At 57.5% G+C, this 19966-nt stretch overlaps 1 protein-coding gene across 1 annotated transcript; it reads left to right on the forward strand.

Annotated features, from left to right (window-relative positions):
• Positions 1–2415: 2415 nt before the first annotated feature.
• Positions 2416–19655, forward strand: LMNB2 (lamin B2). Its single transcript, XM_023733313.1, has 10 exons — positions 2416–2649; positions 10713–10849; positions 13773–13929; positions 14071–14196; positions 17216–17386; positions 17691–17816; positions 18056–18276; positions 18484–18772; positions 18923–18999; positions 19586–19655. The coding sequence occupies exons 1-10, from the start codon at positions 2443–2445 to the stop codon at positions 19608–19610; spliced, it is 1536 nt and encodes a 511-aa protein (XP_023589081.1). The 5' UTR covers positions 2416–2442; the 3' UTR covers positions 19611–19655.
• The last annotated feature ends 311 nt before the right edge of the window (positions 19656–19966 follow it).

Consider the following 19966-nt stretch of genomic DNA (forward strand, 5'->3'; position numbering starts at 1 on the left):
GGCTTTCTTCCTAGTCTGTCTTAATCTGGAAACTTCACTGAAACCTGTTCAGCATCCCAGAACCGCGCAAGCTTCCACTAACAGATGGGTCGTGGCTGCACATGAGGTACGTTGCCAGGAATGGAACGCGGGGCTCCTGCACAAAAGGCAGAAATTTTACCACTGAACCACCACTGCTAGGTGCTATTTCCATACGGAAGGCTGTGGTCTTTGATCATTCAAAAGCAGCTGCGGCAGTACATCGACAGGGAACTGCCAGAAATTCAAGCTGGATTCAGAAGAGGACGTCGAACGGGGGTATCATTGCTGATGTCAGATGGATCCTGACTGAAAGCAGAAAATACCAGAAAGATGTTTACCTGTGTTTTATTGACTATGCAAAGGCATTTGACTGTGTGGATCATGACAAATTATGGATAGCATTGCAAAGAATGGGAATTCCAGAACACTTAATTGTGCTCATGAGGAACCTGTACACAGAGCAAGAGGCAGTTGTTCAGACAGAACAAAGGGGTACTGTGTGGTTTAAAGTCAGGAAAGGTGTGCGTCAGGGTTGTATGCTTTCACCATACCTATTCAATCTGTATGCTGAGCAAATAATCCAAGAAGCTGGACTTACGAAGAAGCACGGGGCATCAGGATTGGAGGAAGACTCATTAACAACCTGCGTTATGCAGATGACACAACCTTGCTTGCTGAAAGTGAAGAGGACTTGAAGCACTTACTGATGAAGATCAAAGACCCAACCTTCAGTATGAGTTACACTTCAACATAAAGAAAACAAAAATCCTCACAACTGGACCAATAAGCAACATCCTGACAAATGGAGAAGAGATTGAAGTTGACGAGGATTTCATTTTACTTGGATCCACAATCAACACCCACGGAAGCAGCAGTCAAGAAATCAAAAGACTCATTGCCTTGGGCAAATCTGCTACAAAAGACCTCTTTGAAGTGCTAAAAAGCAAAGATGTCACCTTGAGGACTAAGGTGCGCCTGACACAAGCCATGGTGTTTTCAATCGCCTCCTATGCATGTGAAAGCTGGACAATGAATAAGGAAGGACCGAAGAAGAAATGACGCCTTTGAATTGTGGTGTTGGCAAAGAATACTGAATATACCATGGACTCATACTTTGGACACGTTATCAGGAGGGACCAGTCTCTGGAGAAGGACATCATGCTTGGTAAAATAGATGGTCAGTGAAAAACAGGAAGACCCTCGACGAGATGGATTGACACGGTGGCTGCAACAATGGGCTCAAGCATAGCAACGATTGTGAGGATGGCGCAGGACCGGGCAGTGTTTCGTTCCATTGTACATAGGGTCGCTATGGGTCAGAACCGACTCAACCTCACCTAACAACAACAACAGTGTTTGGAAGAAGTACAGCCAGAACTCTCCTTAGATTCTAGGATGGCGAGACTTTGTCTCATATACTTTGGACATGTTATCAGGAGGGACTAGTTCCTGGAGAAAGGACATCATGTTTGGAAAAGTAAAGGGTCATCGAAAAAGAGGAAGACCTTCAAAGAGATGGATTGACACAGTGGCTGCAACAATGGGCGCAAACATAGCAACGATTGTGAGGATGGCTCAGAAGTGGGCATCCTGTTTTACATAGGGTCGCTGTGAGTCAGAACCAACTTGATGGCACCTAACAACAACAACCTGGTTTGGTTTAAAGAAGACTTCAGTGGATATTTTTGATTTGAGGTTTAAAATTTAAAGATGATCTCTCAGTGCAATAATATCGGGGGTTCATTCAGCCTCAATGGCTTCAGGAAGTCTAGATTCCATGAGAATTTAAAATTTCTATTCCACATTTTCACCCCCTTTTGATAAGAATTCTGCTCTAGAATCTTTGATGAAAAGGTTTAGTAATGGTAGCTGGGCACCATCCAGTTCTGGTCTCGTGGCAAAGGAGGCGGTTGTTCCCATCAACCATTTTTTATTGTGTAATTTTTCTTTTTATTATTGAGTCGTAAGTATTCTTTATTCTAGACGCAAGTCCCTTATTAGATATATGATTTGCAAATATTTTCTCCCATTCTGTGGATTGTCTTTTCACTTTTTTAAAAATAATTTATTTAGCCATCAACCACTTTTAGTTTTAATAAGACTCCAATGAAGTAGGTAGGTTATACAAGTGGGGAATCTGATTCACACGGTGGCTGAATCGATGAAGCCAAGTGGCTTAGCTCCAGACTCCACGCCTGTGCAACACCCCGGCAGGAAACTACAACTCCCGCGATGCCCCGCGCGAGATGCACGGGCGGCCGGACTACAATTCCCAGACTGCCCCGCACCGCGGCGCGGCGCGCGGGCGGGCGGCAAGCGGCGCCATCTTGGCCTCGGCGGCGCCGGATTGAATGAGCCCGCGGAGTCGCGCGCCGCCGTCGTGAGCACAGCCCGAGCCCTGCCGCCAACGCCGCCGCCGCCATGGCCACGCCGCTGTCCACCCGCGCGGGCGGCGGGCCCGCCACGCCGCTGTCGCCCACGCGCCTGTCGCGGCTGCAGGAGAAGGAGGAGCTGCGGGAGCTCAATGATCGCCTGGCGCACTACATCGACCGTGTCCGCGCGCTCGAGCTCGAGAACGACCGGCTGCTGCTCAAGATCTCGGAGAAGGAGGAGGTGACCACGCGCGAGGTAGGAGGGGCCGCGGGCGAAGCCGGGGGATCTCGGGGACCCGCGGTGCGGCGTGCAGACAGGGGACGCGGGGTGACCCCAGAGTGAGGGGTGCAGACTGAGGTCCCCGGGGAATTTCAGGGGCTCGCCGGTGAGGGGTGCACATTGGGGGTGTCGGGATGTTTTGTGGCCTCTGAGTGAGGGGTACAGACTGAGGTTCCTGGGGAATGTCAGGGGCCCCTGGTGAGGGGTGCAGACTGGAGGTCCCAGGGATGTGGGTGGCCCCTGAATGAGGGGTGCAAACTGGGGGTCCCCGGGGAATCTCGGGGGCACCTTGGTGAGGGGTGCAGACTAGGGGGTCCCGGGGACCTGGGGTGGCCCCTGAGTGAGGGGTGCACGCTGAGGCAGGCCCTGCCCTCCAAGGAGCCCCCAGGACATTTCGGGGGCCCCCTGGATGAGGGATACAGACTGGAGGGGGCTCCGTCCTCTGAGCGGTTCTCAGTGGGCCTGGGGGGTGGGCCCTGAGTGAGGCGTGCTTACTGAGGTAGGCCCCGCCCTCTGAGGGATCCCCAGGGGATTTCGGGGCCCCTTGAGTGAGGGGGTGCAGCCTCGGGTATGCCTTGTCTATGGTAGGATACCGAGGAGATCTTGAGAACCCCCCTGACCGGCACTTAAAGGGTGTGAGCAAGGGTAGGCCCCGCCCCTATGGGAGTGGTGCGTTTTCAGGGGTGAGTCTGGGTGTCTTTGGGTGTCTTGGGGGGAATTTGGGGGATCTCTGGTCCCTGGGGAGTCTGGGGCCTCAGACCCTTTGAGGGGGCCCTGAGGTGGGGTGGAGGGTCTTGCGAGCTCCCTGGTGTGGGTCACATGGTCTCAGTTCGCTGTGGAACTTTGGAGGGGTCCTGTGTTGAATCCTGGGGCATTGGTGATTGAGGTGGGGACTGGGCAGTAACTCTGGTCCTGTGGGGTCCTGGGGGTGATGGGGGTCCCAGGGGAGTGGGTCTGATGCCTCAGGGGTCCCACGGGAAATCTGGGAGGTCCTCGTTTGGGCCTTGGGGGGCATCAATAACTGAGGGGCAGGAGCTGGGTAGGCCCTGCTGGAGGGATGTGAGGGGAGGGGGAGTTTTGAGGTGCGAAGATCCAGTGAGAAGTTTTGGGGCTCCAGACGAGCCCCAGGGGTTCACTGCTGGTCGAGGGAGAAGGGAGTAGGAGAGCCCGGCCCCCTAAGGGGGTTTGAGGGTGGGCGTGTCTCGGGGTTCCTGGGTGGGGTCTGGTGGGGGCATGGCCAGGAACCTGGCCCCCCAGGCAACTCTCTTCCCGTGGCCACACCCCACCCAAGAGTTAGGTGCTCAGAGTGAGGAGGCCTGGGAGAAGAACCCACTGCGTTCTTCCTCCCCAGGTAGGTTTTTTTGGGAGGTTCATCCAGCCTCCAGAGACTCTGGATTCCACGAGAAAGTGAACTTCTTTTGAGAACATAGGTCCCCAGAGCCAGGCGAGGCACCAAGACTGACTGAGGACTCCGAGCCTTGGCTTCTCTATCCGGAGAATGGGCAAAGGGCCGACCTGCCAGGGAGGCTGCTAGGGGAGTGGTCCTCTCAGAGAGCCACTTGCCCTCTGCGTGACCTTGCGCGAGCCCTTTAATGTCTCTGGTCTCTGTCCTAAAATGGGAATCATCTCAATGTGGTTCTGTTCCTGCCTTGTCGTCCCCGGGTGCGGGGACCGTCCGTAGGGGGATGCTGTTGGCGGGGCAGGCAGGGCGATGGACCTGTGCGCCCCAGGAGCCCTGAGCACTAGGGGGTGGTGGAGGAGCCGCAAACCTGCTGCGGGTCGGGGTGGGGGGATGCTGGGACCGTGGAGTGGTCAGTGTGGGCTGAATTGAGGGAGTCACCCCCAGCGGCCTTGGTGGGCATCTGGACAGGTGGGCAGGGCAGGGCGCAAGTCCTGGCAGGCAGTGGGGGAGGGTGGGCAGGATGCACCTGTAGGGGCCTGGAAGGTGGCAGCAGCCCAGGGACGCAGGTGTGTCGTACAGAATACTTTGCCCTTTACCTGCAGAGCAGCACTTCTCATGGGAGTCTGCCCCCAGGGGACACTCAGCCAGTCTGGAGACTTTGGTTGCCCCGGCTGGTGGGGGGGCGGTGCCTCTGGCATCCAGTGGGTGGAGACCAGGGATGCTGCTCAACACCCCACAGTGCTCAGGACAGCCCCACCCCAGAGAACAGTCAGGCCCCAAATGTCCACCCATTAAAAAACCCGTTGCTGTCCAGTTGATTCCGGCTCACAGCCACCCTATAGGGCAGAGCAGAAACGCCCCATAGGATTTCCAACGAGCAGCGGGTGGATTTGAACTGCCGACCTTTTAGTTAGCAGCCAAACGCTTAACCACTGTGCCACCAGGGCTCCACAGTAGTGGAGAAACTCCGTGAATTATTTGGGAAAAAAAAAATTGAGTTGGGTCCCTGCTCACAGTGTACACCAGGATAAACCCCCACTGGGTCAGCTGGTGTAAACCAGGAGACCCTCCAGCTCCTGTGATTCCCCTCCTCTCTCCTCCCCACTCAGTGTGTGGATTTAAATGTGGGCAGCATCCTAGGACGTCAGGAGGTCAGATGATTATGGGATGCAGAGTCTCTTGGGGGTCAGTGGAATCCCCTAACCCAGGGCTTCTCACTGCTCCCAGGGGACACGTCCAATGTCTGGGGACATTTGTGGGTGTCACAACTGGAGGGCTGCTATGGGCATCGAGTGGTGAAGGTCAGGGATGCTGCTCGACACCCTACGGTGCCCAGGACAGCCCACCCTAGAGAAGGATCTGGCCCCCTGTCAGCAGTGCCAGGGGTGGGGGAAACAGTGTCGGAGAGCCTGTTGTTAAGGAATGCTTTGAAAATGTCATTAAATATTTTACAGGCATAACATGCTTGTAATAAAAATTCAGTTCAGGTGCAGGGGTCAAATGAAAGGGTCCCTGCCCTGCCCACGCACAGAATGTATGGCACGCTTCCCCCTTTTCCTGCTTGTTAACATTCTCTTTCACACATAGCCATGCCCCAAAGCAGGATCGCGTGTAGACTCTAGACCTCCTCCGTTTGGCATTGGTTGGTCTCGCTGGGTGTTGTGGACAATGCCGCGGTGAGTAGCCACGTGCTGATAAATGGTCCTAAGGGGCTTCTGGGAAGGCGGAGGGGTGGGGAGCCTGCCAGGTTTGTGCTCGGGAAATGTATTCATTTACTGCTGGGACAAAATGTCACAAACTAGGTGGCTTGTAAGTACAGGAAGTTCCTGCCTCCCCGTGCTGGAGGCAGGAGCGTGAGTTTAGGCGTTGGCAGGGCACACTCCCTCCGAAGGCTCGAGGGCAGGATCCTTCCTCGTCTCTCCCAGCTCCTGGGCCCTGGCGTTCCTCAGCTTGTAGCTCCAGCTTCCCGTGGCCTGCCTTCCTGTGTCTCTGTGTCTCTGTTGTATAAGGACACAGTCACAGGATCAGGGCCCACTCTACTCCCTGTGACCTCCTGTTAGTTTAACTAATAACCTCTGTGAAGTCCCTGTTTCCAAGTAAGGCCACAGTCACATGTACTGGGGTTAGGGCTTAGCGTTTCTTTTGGGGGGATGCATTTGACCCCATAACAAGAAGGGTCACTGGCTGCTGGGGTAGGGGTGAGTGGGAGCAGGGCTGGAGGCGGCCTGCTTACACCTGCCCAGGTGTGAGGCTCTGAGGGCTGGGGACAGGAGAGTTCCTCCTTGGGGAGCCTGCCACCGCCCAGCTGGGTTTTCAGTTCAAGGGGAGGAGTGGTGGCTTCTGTTTCTCTCCCATCACCCGCCCGTGTCCTATTGCTGCCTGCTGGACGGGGCCCTGCTGTCCCTCCGGGCTGGGCCGGGGAGGTTTGAGGGTGGAAGCTGCACCTGAGACGTGCGTGGGCTGTCTCAGGCGAGCTGGCGTGCGGACCTGACCCAGAGCCGTGGTTCTCCCCGGGGGACATCTCCCAGCCAGCGCGCTGGCAAGTCCCCCCGCTGCGTGCTGCAGGATCCCAGGAAAAGGCCAGCTCTGCTACCCGAAAGCTCGCCGCTCCCCGCCTAGCCCACGTGTGCGAGCACAGTTGTCGGGATCCCTTGTATTGGCACCTGGCCCACTTGCATATTCCCCACTTCTGCGTCCCCGTCCCTGCTGTGACGCTCACGTGAGTGCAGACCAGCCGCCCGCTGGCAACACGCCTGTCGATCAGGTGAGCGAGTCTTTGTGAGCGCGCCAGCCTCGGCACCCTCCCGGGCGAGGCCCTGCGGCATCACCGCTGCCATAGATCGGAGGGCGGTATGGCGGTACACTCTCCGTGACGGGCCCGTTGTTGCTGCCGGGAGCTGCCGGGAGTCCATTCCTCCTCGTGGCGACCCCGCGTGTGCAGAGTGGAACTGCTCCATGGGGATTTCTTGGCTGTAATCTTTTTCTGTTTGTTTCATTTATTTATTACTCACTTTTTTAACGTTTTTTGTTGTTGCTGAGACTATACACGGCAAAAACATACACCAGTTCAAATCTCTCCATGTACAATTCAGTGACACTGATCACATCCTTCAAGTTGTGCAACCATTGTCACCCTCCTTTTCCGAGTTCTTCCCCATTAACATAAACTCATTGCCCCCTGAGTTGTCTAACTAATCTTTTGATTTGCTGTTGTCAATTTGATCCCGTGTAAATAGATCCTAAGGGAGGAGAACAATGCTCAAGGCAGACAGTCTTTGCTAGTTAAGCTAAACTATTGTTTGGTTTTAGGATGACTTCAGGGAATATTTTGGTTTAAGGTTTAAAGATTATCTCAGGGCAATAGTTTTGGGGGTTCATCCAGCCTCTGATTCCATGAGAATCTGAAATTCTGTTCTGTATTTCCTCCCTTTTGATCAGTATTCTTCTAAAGAATCTTTGATCAAAATGTTCAGTAATGGTAGCTGGGCACCATCTAGTTCTTCTGGTCTCATGGCAAAGGAGGCAGTCCTTGGCTGTAATCTTTACGGAAGCAGGTCACCAGGCCTTTCCTTCCACGGTACCACTGGCAGTTGGACTGCCAACTTTAGATTAACAGATGATCACAAACTGTTTGTGCCACCCAGGGAGCTTGTAAAGGGCCAGAGAGTCAATATTTCCTGCTTCGTGGGCCAGCCGGTATCTGTAGTGATCACTCACCTCTGTTGTCATAGAGAAAGTGGCTGTAGATACTACGGAAGTGACTGGGTGTGGCTGTGTGGCAATAAAACTTTATTTACACACTGAATTTGAATTTCTTATAACTTGCCTGCGTTGTGAAACATTTGCCACCCCTACTCCATTCCTGCCCTGCTCTTTAAAAATGTAAAGACCATTCTGGACTTGCAGCTGGACAAAAACAGGTGGTGGGCTGGAGTTTGCCGACTCCAGTTACAGATAACTGACTGCCTTATTAAGAGAAAAGACATAGGTACATGTGTGAACCCAGCCCACTGCCAGAAGAGCTTAAGAACTTAAGACAAGACTTCCTGGAATTGCAGAGAGGACGGCCCAGGAGCAGGGCCAGGACTGAGGTGAAGCATTCACCTGGGACACAAATTTAAGGAGGTGCCAGAAAACTCAGTCAGCAAGATAAATAATAGATGTTTTTTAGTTAGTAAACTTTATGCTTGAGAACAGTTTTAGGTTTACAGAAAATTTAGGAAGGAGGTACGGGGAGTTCATACACCCCACGCCGCAGTTTTCCCTGTTCGTAGTGTCTTACATTTAGTGTGGTCTGTTTGTCGCAATTAATGAACTGGTGTTGGTGCATTAGGAGCCATGGCGCTGCAACAGTTAAGCACTCGGCTGCGCACCAAAAGGTTGGCAGTTCGAACCCACCCAGCTGCTCTGTGGGAAAGACCTGGCCATCTGCTTCTATGAAGATTACAGCCTAGAAAACTGTATAGGGTAGTTCTACTCTGTAATATAGGGTTGCCACTGTGATTCGGGATCAACTGGATGGCACCTAGCAACACCGGTATGTTAAATTCACGGAAGTCTGCACTTTATTCAGATTTCCTTAGCTTTTCCCTGACATCTGTTTTCTGTCCCTGAACCCTGTCCGGGACTCACAGGACATTTAGTCGTCGCGTCTCCTGAGGCTCCTCTGGGCGGTGACAGTTTCTCAGACTGTCCTTGTTTTTGACAACTTGACGATGTATCTGTAGTAGTATTGTGTGGGCGGGCCACGTTGTGTTTATTCATTCATCTGTTGACGGACACTTGGGTGTTCCCCCTTTTTGGCGATTGTGACTCAAGCTGCTGTAAACGCTGGTGGATGGGTTTTTGTGTGGATGTGTGTTTCCATGTCTCCGGGTAGATACCTAGGAGCGGAATTGCTGGGCCGCGTGGTAACTCTGTGTCTAACTATTGGAGGAACTTCCAGACTTTTCTGCAGTGGCCACACCATTGCAGCACGTGAGGGCTCCAGATCTTTTTAAGCACGTGACGTGCGCAGCCCTGTGCCGGGGGTGGGGGCAAGGTGAGAACTGTCAGGCACACTCCTGGTGGACGTGTGTGACCTGGGAGGGAGGCAGCAACTCCCAGGCAGGAGGGTTGGGTGAGGACAGGATGGGGCTGGTGGGGTCTTGGGCAGGTGGGGAAGCGTCCGAGGTGGGCCAGCCTGGGGTCCCTGCGGGGGGCCGCTTTAGGGGCCCTGTGTGCACGGGGTGTCAAGCGCCCGACGCTGACTGCACTGTGGGTGTCAGCACGTGTGGTGGCTGGCTTGGGATGGCTTCTCTCGTCCTGGTGGCTGAGCCGGCGTGTCTGCCAGCTGCCCGGATGAGGGTACTCAACGCCTGGGAGCTGCCTGTCCTGAGCCGCCCTGGCTGGCCCAGCCCCTGTGGGATGGGCAGCTGTGCCGAGGGGCAGCTGCGGGGCTCTGACCCCGGCCCCAGCAGGTGAGCAGACGGCACATGGGGACAGTTATCAGCCAGCCACCCTGGCTTGCGGGAGACAACACCTAGAAGGTCTGTCCTGCTGGCCTGGACCACAGCGGGTGAGCCAGGCCCTCCCCTCCCTCCTTGTGGGGTGGGGGACAGAAGGGGTGGGGGTGGGTTGTGGGGGAGGGGAGGGTGAAACCCGAGCCGGGCCTGGCAGTGGGTGGCCCAGCCTGGCCTGGTGACCCCCGTGAGCACCAGGGGGTGGAACGGGCAGGGTCCCCAGAGATGGCCCCCCCGTGAGCCAGTGTCCTGTTACTGTCCTCCATTGTCAGAGGCACCACCAGTTGCAGAAGGGCAGTGCACGCCTTGGGAGCACTGCTCGCATCGAGCAGGTGGAGACCGGGGTGCTGCCTGAGCCAGGGTTGGGCTCCCTTACACCGCGGCACTGCCTGCTGCCATGAGCTGGTCGGGAAGCGGACGCGTTATTCCCGAAAGCTCACAGCAGAGGAGATGGTGGCTGTGGCTGGTGGCTGTTCAGGGTGACCACCCCTCCTGCCTGGGGCCCTTGATCCTGTGGGGGCTGTGAGTTGAAAGAGGGGATCCAGAAGCCCCTGGCCGAGTGTCCTGGGGCCCTGTGACAGTACCACAAAGTGGGGGGCTTCAAACAGCAGACGTTCATTCTCTCCGTTCTGGAGGCCTGGAGTTGGGATTCAGGGTGCGGGCAGGCAGGACCGCCCTCCCTCCCGAGGCTCTAGGGGAGGGTCCTTCCTTGCCTCTCCCAGCTTCGGGTGGCCCTGCCTTTCCTGGGCTTGTGGCTGCGTCTTCACATGGCCATCTTCCCTGCGTCTGTCCTGCTTATAAATTCACCAGTCATGGGCTTAGGACCCTCCCTGCTCCAGCGTGACCCCGTTAACCCAGCCGTAACATCTGCACGACCCCGTTTCCAAACAAGGCTGAGTTCACGGGGACAGGTGAGAACTCCAGGACATCTTTTTGAGGGGCACAGTTGTAACCGTGCCGCGTTGGGGCCGCGTGGTGTCCACATGCCGCCTTCTGCCCGTGTGACGAGCCTGTCCCAGGGGTTGTGCAAGCGACTGGCATGTGGACGGCGCCCAGCAGCGTGGCCACAGGGCGTGCTGTTCGCGGGAAGACTCATCTCTTGGCCCCTCACTGCCCCTCGGCTCCTGTCCCCCCAGGTGAGCGGGATCAAGGCGCTGTATGAGTCAGAGCTGGCGGATGCCCGCCGGGTCTTGGACGAGACAGCGCGGGAGCGCGCCCGGCTGCAGATTGAGATCGGGAAGCTGAGAGCCGAGCTGGAGGAGACCAACAAGAGGTGAGAGCCCCCCACTGGGGGTGCTGCCTGATCTGGGGCCTGCATCTGAACCAGGCCTGGTGACCGCCAGGCACTGAGCCTCACACTGGGGACACTGCCCCATCCAGGGTCCCCACCTGAACCAGGCCTGGTGACTGCCAGGTGCAGTGAGCCTCACAACTCCTGGGCCTCTTGTGGGTACACCTCTGTCCTCAGATGTCCTTTATGAAGCAGTTCTGCCCTGCCTGCTGGGACAGTTGAGCATCTGATGTATTTCACCAGCGTCCGTCACCAGCCATTTCGGCCGACCCCATTGTTCAGCGGTGAGGGTAGTGGTGGTCAGTGGTAGAATTCCCGCCTTCCATGCGAGAGACCCAGGCTCCATTCCTGGCCAGTGCAGCCCACATGCAGCCTCCACCCATGGTCATTGGAGGCCTGTGTGTAGCTCTGATGCTGAACGGGTATCAGCGGGGCTTCCAGACTAAGACACGCTAGGACGATAGGCCTGGTGATCGACTTCCAAAGATCAGCCCATGAAAACCCTGTGGGTCACCAGGGCCCCATCCACAGCCAGTCACGGGATGGCACAGGACCGGGCCGTGTTCGGTTCTGCGGCGCGTGGGGTTGCTGTGAGCCGGTCCCCCGTGGCGGCTGGCAACAGTTGTTCACCGTGACGGCCTCTTCGGGTGTCAGACGCAGCTCTTCCCACGGGCCTGGAAGGGGGGCCCCCCGATTCTGGGCACGGTTTTGCAGGCTGCTGTTTGAAACAACAGCCACAAGGAAAGGAACGTGGAGTCAAAAGACACCGGGTAGGATGACATGAACCTCTAGGCTGTACCGTTAACTTAAGGCCTCAGTCTCGACTCAGGGCTTTCTGTACTCTGCCTGGGGTCCCTGCTAACCAAAAGGTTGGAGGTTCGAACCCACGTAGAGGCACCTCATAAGAAAGGCCTGGCCATCTGCTTCCAAAAAATCAGTCATTGAAAACCCTGTGGAGTGTAGCTCTACTCTGACACGCACGGGGTCACCAGGGATCAGAGTCGACTCCACGGCCGCAGGTACGCTCCCCACGAACACACTTTTTCTTTTTAACTGTTGCTGGCCTTGGTACTGAAAGAACAGTGTGTGCCTTCCTTGATTTCCATTCTCCCTCTGAGAGCCCTTCCAGAGCAGGAAAGGGGTGGGGTGTTCTAGACGCTCTCTCGCCAAGCCCTCAAGTGCACATTGGCTCTGTCCCACGCTTGCAGAAGGTGTCTCTGGGTGCCGCTGCCCCCTGCTGGGGGGAGCAGTGAAAGACCTTTCTATCACAGGGTGCCTGGGGGGGTTTGCTGCCTGCCCCTGCACTGGGGTCACCAGGAGGTGGGGAGCAGGCTTCGCAAGGTTAGGAAGCTCTGCCAGGGGCTGTTCAATGCTGGAGGTATGAGAGGACCGATCTGTGGCCAGAGAGACAGCCAAGGATCCCGTTCCCAGGGATCTCTGGTGCCTCAGAGCAGCCTCCAATGAATGGTGGGTGGGCGTCCAGCCCCCTCCATCGGACCAGGCTCTGCCAGCCCAGAGTGGCTTCCCTGGACAGAGCTGGCCTCCCTTTGCCAAGAGGCCACCTGCCAGGTGGGCCTGTTCACCCTGCCCACCTGCACCGTCCCGGCTCCAGTAATAGAGCACTGGTGGGCCGTCATCCAGGGTCCCCAGGGACCGGGCAGGAGGGAGGCTGGGCCACTCATCCCAATGCGTCCCTTTGCATGGCATCCAGCTCCCCAACCGTGCTTGGTCCACAGGTGCACCCTGAGGCTCGCAGTCACAGCCGGAGCAGGCTGTGGGCCCTCCAGCACCCCCACTTTACTAGGCAGGTTTATTAGTGGGCTCTTTCTGACAGATGAGATTGAGTCAAAAAGGGATTTTGTTTCGACTCTTTTCTATGTTGGTTTACAACTATTTCTTGTATAATAGTTCCAGAGTTATACATGATGCGCCTCTCTTCCCCTGTTCGCAGAATGAGCACTCTGCCGTTTGTAAACACGTACTGAGTAGCTTTGCAGGGCAAGCCTTCACCTCTCCGCGTTCGCTTATAGCTCGGTCAGAAGTCCACGTGTGTCAAGAGCCTGCGCCCACGGTAGTCACCTCCTTTAGTAAGAGTGTGACTCAGGATACACCCCACATGAATCCTGCCTTTTTAACATATAGATGTTTAGGATTTACAACACATAAAATAAAGGATAATTACAAAATACCACAAAATGGGCAACAATCACACAATACTGGGAACCATGGCCTAGCCGAGCTGACACGTAGTTTTGGGGAAACAATTCAGTCTGTGACAATCTTGTAGCTTGTGTCAGTGCTTGAGTTTTGTTTATGGCTGAATAATATTCCACTGTGTGGAGGGACCACATGGTGTTTATCCGTCATCTGCTGACGGACGCACGAGTTATTTCCACCTTTTGGCGACTGTGAACAGCACTGCAGTGAAGTTGGCGTCCATGTATCTGAGTCCCTGCTTTTAGTTCTCTTGGGTACACACCGAGGAGCGGAATTGCTAAATCATGTGGTAATTCTGCGTTCAACTATTTGAGGAACCGCCACACTGTTTTCCACGGAGGCTGCACCATTTTACCTTCCCACCAGCAATGGATGAGGGTGATACATTCGTTAATAAAAATCAACATTCTCCCTAAATGATCTCTTTTGTGTCCCAACCCACCAGGCCTTGAGTTCTCTGAGCCTCTGGGTTTGCTGGTGGGTGGTTTCCAGAGGGTGAAGAGTAGGTTTCCGCTTTGGCAGGCAAGGTGGGACAGTCCCATCCCCTGGTGAACCAGTGGGGTTCCCCGGGCACGAGACCAAGCCGAGTTTGCACTCAAGTGTCCTGCGCAGGGTCCGAGGCCCTCCCTGTTGCCAGGACGGCTGCCTGTGCCGTGCACCCAGCTCACTGGCCCTCTTTGTCTTGTAGCGCCAAGAAGCGGGAGGGCGAGCTCACAGTGGCCCAGGGCCGCGTCAAGGACCTGGAGTCCCTGTTCCACCGCAGCGAGGTGGAGCTGGCCGCCGCCTTCAGTGACAAGCGCGGTCTTGAGAACGACGTGGCCGAGCTGCGGGCCCAGCTAGGCAAGGTAAGTCGGGCAGCACCCGGCGTCTGCCCCAGTTAGAGATGGGGCCCTCTCCGTGGGGCCGAGCATGGTGTGTGGAGGGGGTGGCCTGAGGAGCTGGGCAGAGAGACAGGCCGTCCTCTCAGTGCGTCACCTGGTGTCCAGGCAGAAGACGGCCACGCTGTGGCCAAAAAGCAGCTGGAGAAGGAGACGCTGATGCGTGTGGACCTGGAGAACCGCTGCCAGAGCCTGCAGGAGGAGCTCGACTTCCGCAAGAACGTGTTTGAGGAGGTGAGTGTCCAGGGCCGTGTGAGTGTCACAGACGCGGGGCCTCGGACAGCAGATTCGTCCTCTGTCACTTCTGGATGCTGTGAGTCTGAGGTGAAGATGTCGGCGGGGCTGCGCTCCCTCTGGGGCTCAAGGGGAGGTCCTTCCTTGCCTCTCGCAGCTTCTGGGGCTCCGGGCGTCTGTGCCTGTGACTGTCACTCAGTCTCTGTCTCTGTCGGCAGGTGGTCTTGGGTCTCATATAAGGAGACTGGACATTGCATGTAGGGCCCACACAGATAATCAGGATGATCTCTTCGTCTTGAGATCTGCCACCTGATCTCATCTGCAAAGACTTTTTCCAATAAGGTCACAGTCAGGTTCTAGGGGTTAAGACATGGACATATCTTTTGGGGGACACCATTCAGCCCACCGCAGGGGTCTCCCTATCGGAGGGGCAAGGCCCACCTGTCCCCCAGCTTCCTGGGCCTCCCCTAGCTCCCCTCCTAGCTGCCTTCTCCCACCTACAACCTCCTGCTCTCTGTGGGCCTCTGGCCCCTTGGGGTGTTTGGGTGTGACTGGGAGTGACTGGGGGTCCCTGGCTGGTGAACTGGAGTTTCTGTGCTATGGCATAAGAGCCCTGGCATCCCTGGGTCCCCTCTTGCTGGGGAGCCCCAGGCCTCGGGCCCTCCCCTGGGCCCGTCACAGAGCCCATTGTGTTGTCATAGCCCAGAACAGAACCCCTGGGGCAGGGCACGCCTTTAGGGCAGTCACTGCCCAGGAGAGCTGCTGGCTGGAAGGATGTCAGCGCAACTGAGGAGCAACTCCCGGCTCCGACCAGGCCCAGTGGGAGTGGTCAGGGAGGAGGCCGTGGGCAGAGGTGCGCAGGAACCCGTGGGGGAACCCATGCAGGGACCCTTGAGGGAACCTGTGAAGGACCCTGTGACAGACCCCGAGGGGGAACCCCTGAAGAGACCTTTGAGGGAACCTGTGACAGACCCTGTGAAGGACCTCGAGGGGGAACCCATGAAGGACCCCGAGGGGGATCCCATGGAGGACCCCAAGGGGGAACCCATGAAGAGATCTTTGAGGGAACCCATGAAGGATCCTGTGAAGGACCCCGAAGGGGAACCCATGAAGAGACCTTCGAGGGAACCTGTGAAAGACCCTGTGAAGGACCTCGAGGGGGAACCCATGAAGGACCCTGTGAAGGACTCCGAGGGGGAACCCATGAAGAGAACTTCAAGGAAACCTGTGAAGGACCCCAAGGGGGAACCCGTGAAGGACCCCGAGGAGAAACCCATGAATAGAGCTTTGAGGGAACTCATGAAGGATCCTGAGGGAAAGAGACTCTTGAGGGGACCCTTGAAGGAACTTATGAGAAGACCTGAGAGGGAACCTGTGAAAGACCCTGAGGGGAAACCTGTGAAGGAACCCAAAGGGGAACCTGTGGAGGACCTTGAGGGGGAACCCAGGAAGCACCCTGAGGGGAAACCTGTGAAGGAACTCTTGAGGGGACCGATGAAGGATCCTGAGGGGGATCCCTTGAAGAACCCCAAGAGACAAACCATGAAGAGACCCTTGGGGGAACCTGTGAAGGACCTCAAGGGGGAGGAACCCATGAAGGACCCTGAGGGGTTACCTGTGAAGAACCCCAAGAGGGAACCTATGAAGGACCCTGAGGGGAAACCTGTGATGAGACCCTTGAGGGAACCCCTTAAGGAACCCATGAGAGGGCCCATGAAGGAACAATGGCCTGTGAGGGAACCTGTGAAGGGACCCATGAAGAAGCCCTTGAGAGGGCCCATAAGGAGACCTGTGAAGAGAACATCAGAGGAACCTGTGAAGGGGGCCATGAAGAAACCCAAGAAGGGACCTGTGAAGAGACCCATAAGGAGAGCCAGGAAGGGATCCTTGAAGGGGCACCTGAGAGGAACTGTGAGGAGCTCCTGGAGGAAAACTGTGAAGGGTGTGGCACACGGAGCCGTGAGGGACACCATGAAGGTGGGTTATTGTTTTTATAAACCAATCACACAAGGAACACGTGACTAGATTCCTGTGGTAAGTTATTTGTAAAGCGAAGCTTTCCTGCCTCCCTGAGCCCTGAGAAGCCACCCTCCGCTCTGTGCTCGGCCCTCCTGCTACTCGCTCTCGGCCTCCCGGGGGTTGGGCCACCTTCTCTTGTGGCGCACGTGCTGCCGATAGGCTGTTCTCCAAGCCTGTGCAGGGCGGGACAGCACCCTGAGGACAGGGTTTCCGGTTGACTGGTTCATTTAGGCACCAGTGTCACTGTTGCGTCCACCCTGTCCTGAGGCTAGGTCTCTGCTGTGCCTTGGTGCCTGGGACAGGTTCATCCAGTAATTCCTTCCTTCCTTCTTTTCTCTTTCTTGTAAATAGTAACAGCTTGATTGCTATAAAATGACGTACCACAAAGTCCACCCTTTGAAGTGTGATTCAGCGTCTTTAGTATGTTCAGAGCTGTTCAACCATCATCACTATCTAATTCCAGAACGTTCCATCATGCTAAAAGGAAATCCTGTACCCATTAGCAGTCACTCCCCATCCCCTCACTCTCATCCTCTAGGCAACCACTAGTCCACTTTCTGTCTCTCTGGATTTGCCTGTTCTGGACATTTCCTGTCAATGGAATCAGACAATACTTGTCCTTTTGTGTCTGGCTTCTCCCACTGAACGTCGTGTTTTTGAGGTTCACCCATGTTGTAATGTGTATCAGAGCTTCATTCCTTTTGTGGCTGAGTAATATTCCACTGTGTGGATGGACCACATTGTGTTTCTCCGTCATCTGTGGATGGACACCTAGGTTGTTTCCACTTCCCAGTGATTGTGAGTGATGCTCCTGTGTTTGGGTGTCAGTTGATGACCCCTGAATGAGTGACCAGGGTGGTTCCCAGCAGTCATTCTGTGCCTAGGTCGAGGCCACGGGTGGACTGGATGCAGCCCACTAGGGGTGGTCATGCCCAGCCCCTTTCCTGCCCTACCCTGCCCTCCTCTGGGGCCACCTCACAGGCTCGGGCCTGTCCCCCAGGAGGTGCGAGAGACCCGGCGGCGGCACGAGCGCCAGCTGGTGGAGGTGGATAGCAGCCGGCAGAAGGATTATGAGTTCAAGATGGCCCAGGCGCTGGAGGAGCTGCGCAGCCAGCACGATGAACAAGTGCGGCTGTACCGGCTGGAGCTGGAGCAGACCTACCAGGCCAAGGTGGGCGCGGGCGGCGGGACGTGGGTGGGGAGATGCGGGGGTGGGGGTGGGGGGACGCGGGCGGACGGGGGCGGGGGCGATGAGCAAGTGCGGCTATACTGGCTGGAGCTGGAGCAGACCTAGCAGGCCAAGGTGGGCACCGTGGGTGGGGGGACGCGAGCCGTGGTGATGAGCAAGTGAGGCTGTAGCACCTGGAGCTGGAGCGGACCTCTCCAGGCCCAGGTGGGCGTGGCCGGGCGTGGGCGGGCGGGCCTCCTGTCCTCCCTCCGGGCGGCGCCCCTGACCCTCGGTCTCGCCCCTGCAGCTGGAGAACGCCAAGCTGAGCTCGGACCAGAACGACAAGGCTGCCAGCGCGGCCCGCGAGGAGCTGAAGGAGGCTCGCGTGCGGGTTGAGTCCCTGAGCTACCAGCTCTCCGGCCTCCAGAAGCAGGTGACCCTGAGGGTCCCCCCTACCGAACCCCCCGGGAGGTCATGGACCCCTGCCCTGCGTGGTTGGTGAGGCGTGCTCCTTCCCCTCGCCGTGTCAGGCGGTGCCTGGCGACTCTGCGCAGTGGTGCCTGGCAGGTGCCCTTCCCTTCCGCCCTTGCCTGGCCCGGCCCGTTGTCCAGTCCCCCAGGGCTGTCCCGCTGACTGGCTGTCAGCCCTGACCTGTCTCCCCGCCCCTCGCAGGCCAGCGCGGCTGAGGACCGGATCCGGGAGCTGGAGGAGACAATGGCCGGGGAGCGGGACAGGTTCCGGAAGATGCTGGATGCCAAGGAGCGGGAGATGACGGAGATGCGGGACGTGATGCAGCAGCAGCTGGCCGAGTACCAGGAGCTTCTGGACGTGAAGCTGGCCCTGGACATGGAGATCAGCGCCTACCGCAAGCTGCTGGAGGGCGAGGAGGAGAGGTGGGCGCAGGAGAAGGCGCGGCCAGGGGAGGGGCGGGGCTTCCAGCCAAGGCCTTCGCTGGGGCGGGGCTGGCCCGGGGGGCGGGGCTGGCCCGGGGGCGGGGCTTCCAGCCAAGGCCTTCGCTGGGGCGGGGCTGGCCCGGGGGCGGGGCTGGCCCGGGGGCGGGGCTCCTGCTACCCACCGCTGACCCCACCTCGTCCCCACAGGCTGAAGCTGTCCCCCAGCCCGTCTTCGCGGGTGACCATCTCCCGGGCCACCTCGAGCAGCAGCAGCAGCAGCGTGTCCACCGCGGGGCGCCCGGGCCGCAGCAAGCGGAAGCGGCTGGAGGTGGAGGAGGCGCTGGGCTCGGGCTCCAGCGGCATCGGCACGGGCAGCAGCGCGAGCAGCGCCAGCAGCTTCCAGCTGTCCCAGCAGGCGTCCGCCACGGGCAGCATCAGCATCGAGGAGATCAACCTGGAGGGCAAGTTCGTGCAGCTGAAAAACAACTCCAACAAGGTGAGGGCCCCGTGTGGGGGAGGGGGGCGTGGGGTCTGGGTTCACGGGAGCACCATATCCGTGTCTTCCAGGACCAGTCTCTCGGGGTCCACTGTTGTGGGGGAGGCACGGGGTCTAGGTTCACAGGAGCTCTGTGTCGGTGTCTTCCAGGATCAGTCTCTGGGTAACTGGAAGATCAAGAGGCAGGTGGTGGAAGGGGACGAAATCGCCTACAAGTTCACGCCCAAGTATGTCCTGCGGGCTGGACAGACGGTTACGGTAGGTGGTGTGGGTTGCGGACTGCGGGGGGTGGTTGTGGTGGGAGCCAGGATGGTTGCTGGGCTCAGGAGGGTGACCAAGAGGGGCCACCTGTGGGGAGGTAGGAGGTGGCACTGGTGACAGCGCACAGGTGTTGGGCTGTGAGGTGGTAGGTGGGGTAGGGGTAGCAGGTTGGGGCTCAGTGGCAGGAGCCAGGCCGTCAGCAAGGCCGTGTGAGCCACGGCCGCCATATGGGACCCTCTGAGCCCTTCATGCCCTAAAGAGGAAGCTGAGGCACAGAGAACCTGTGTGACCTGGCAGGACTGGAGTTCAGGCTATCTGGACTGGGAGTGGTGGTCACAAGTTTGGACCTTGGAGCCCAGCAAGCTGCCTTTGGGACCCCATCTTGGCCCTGTTTGCTGAGAGCCCTTTACCACTCTGAACCTCAGTCTCTTCATCTGTACACTGGGCACCACAATCCATGGACCTGAGTATGGCTGGAAGGATTAAACGCCTTGGGTGTGGAAGGGCTGCATAGTAGGAGACACTGATGGGGGCCCTTTTTTGTGTCCTCAGGTGTGGGCAGCGGGAGCAGGGGTGACCCACAGCCCCCCTGCCACACTCGTGTGGAAGAGCCAGAACAGCTGGGGCACGGGTGTGAGCTTCCGGACGGTCCTGGTCAATGCTGACGGAGACGTGAGTGTGTGGCTGGGCGGGAGGTCTGGGAGGTGTGGTCACAGCACCTTTCACCTGTCTGGGCGTGGCCACTGCTGGCCCTCCCTTGTCCAGGCTGGCTGCTGGAGTCTGGGTGGACCCTGGGCCCTGCCTGGCCGCAGGTCTGCACACTGGGGCTTGCGCTGTGCTGCTGGAAGCGTCCTGGGCCTGGCTCCGCCGGCTGGTATAGCCCTGCCTGGGGTGTCCTGCAGGGGCGGGGTGCCCAGTGCTGCCTGGGGCGGC

Source organism: Trichechus manatus, unplaced genomic scaffold (assembly GCF_000243295.1).
Source record: "Trichechus manatus latirostris isolate Lorelei unplaced genomic scaffold, TriManLat1.0 scaffold00057, whole genome shotgun sequence".
NCBI lineage: Eukaryota > Metazoa > Chordata > Mammalia > Sirenia > Trichechidae > Trichechus > Trichechus manatus.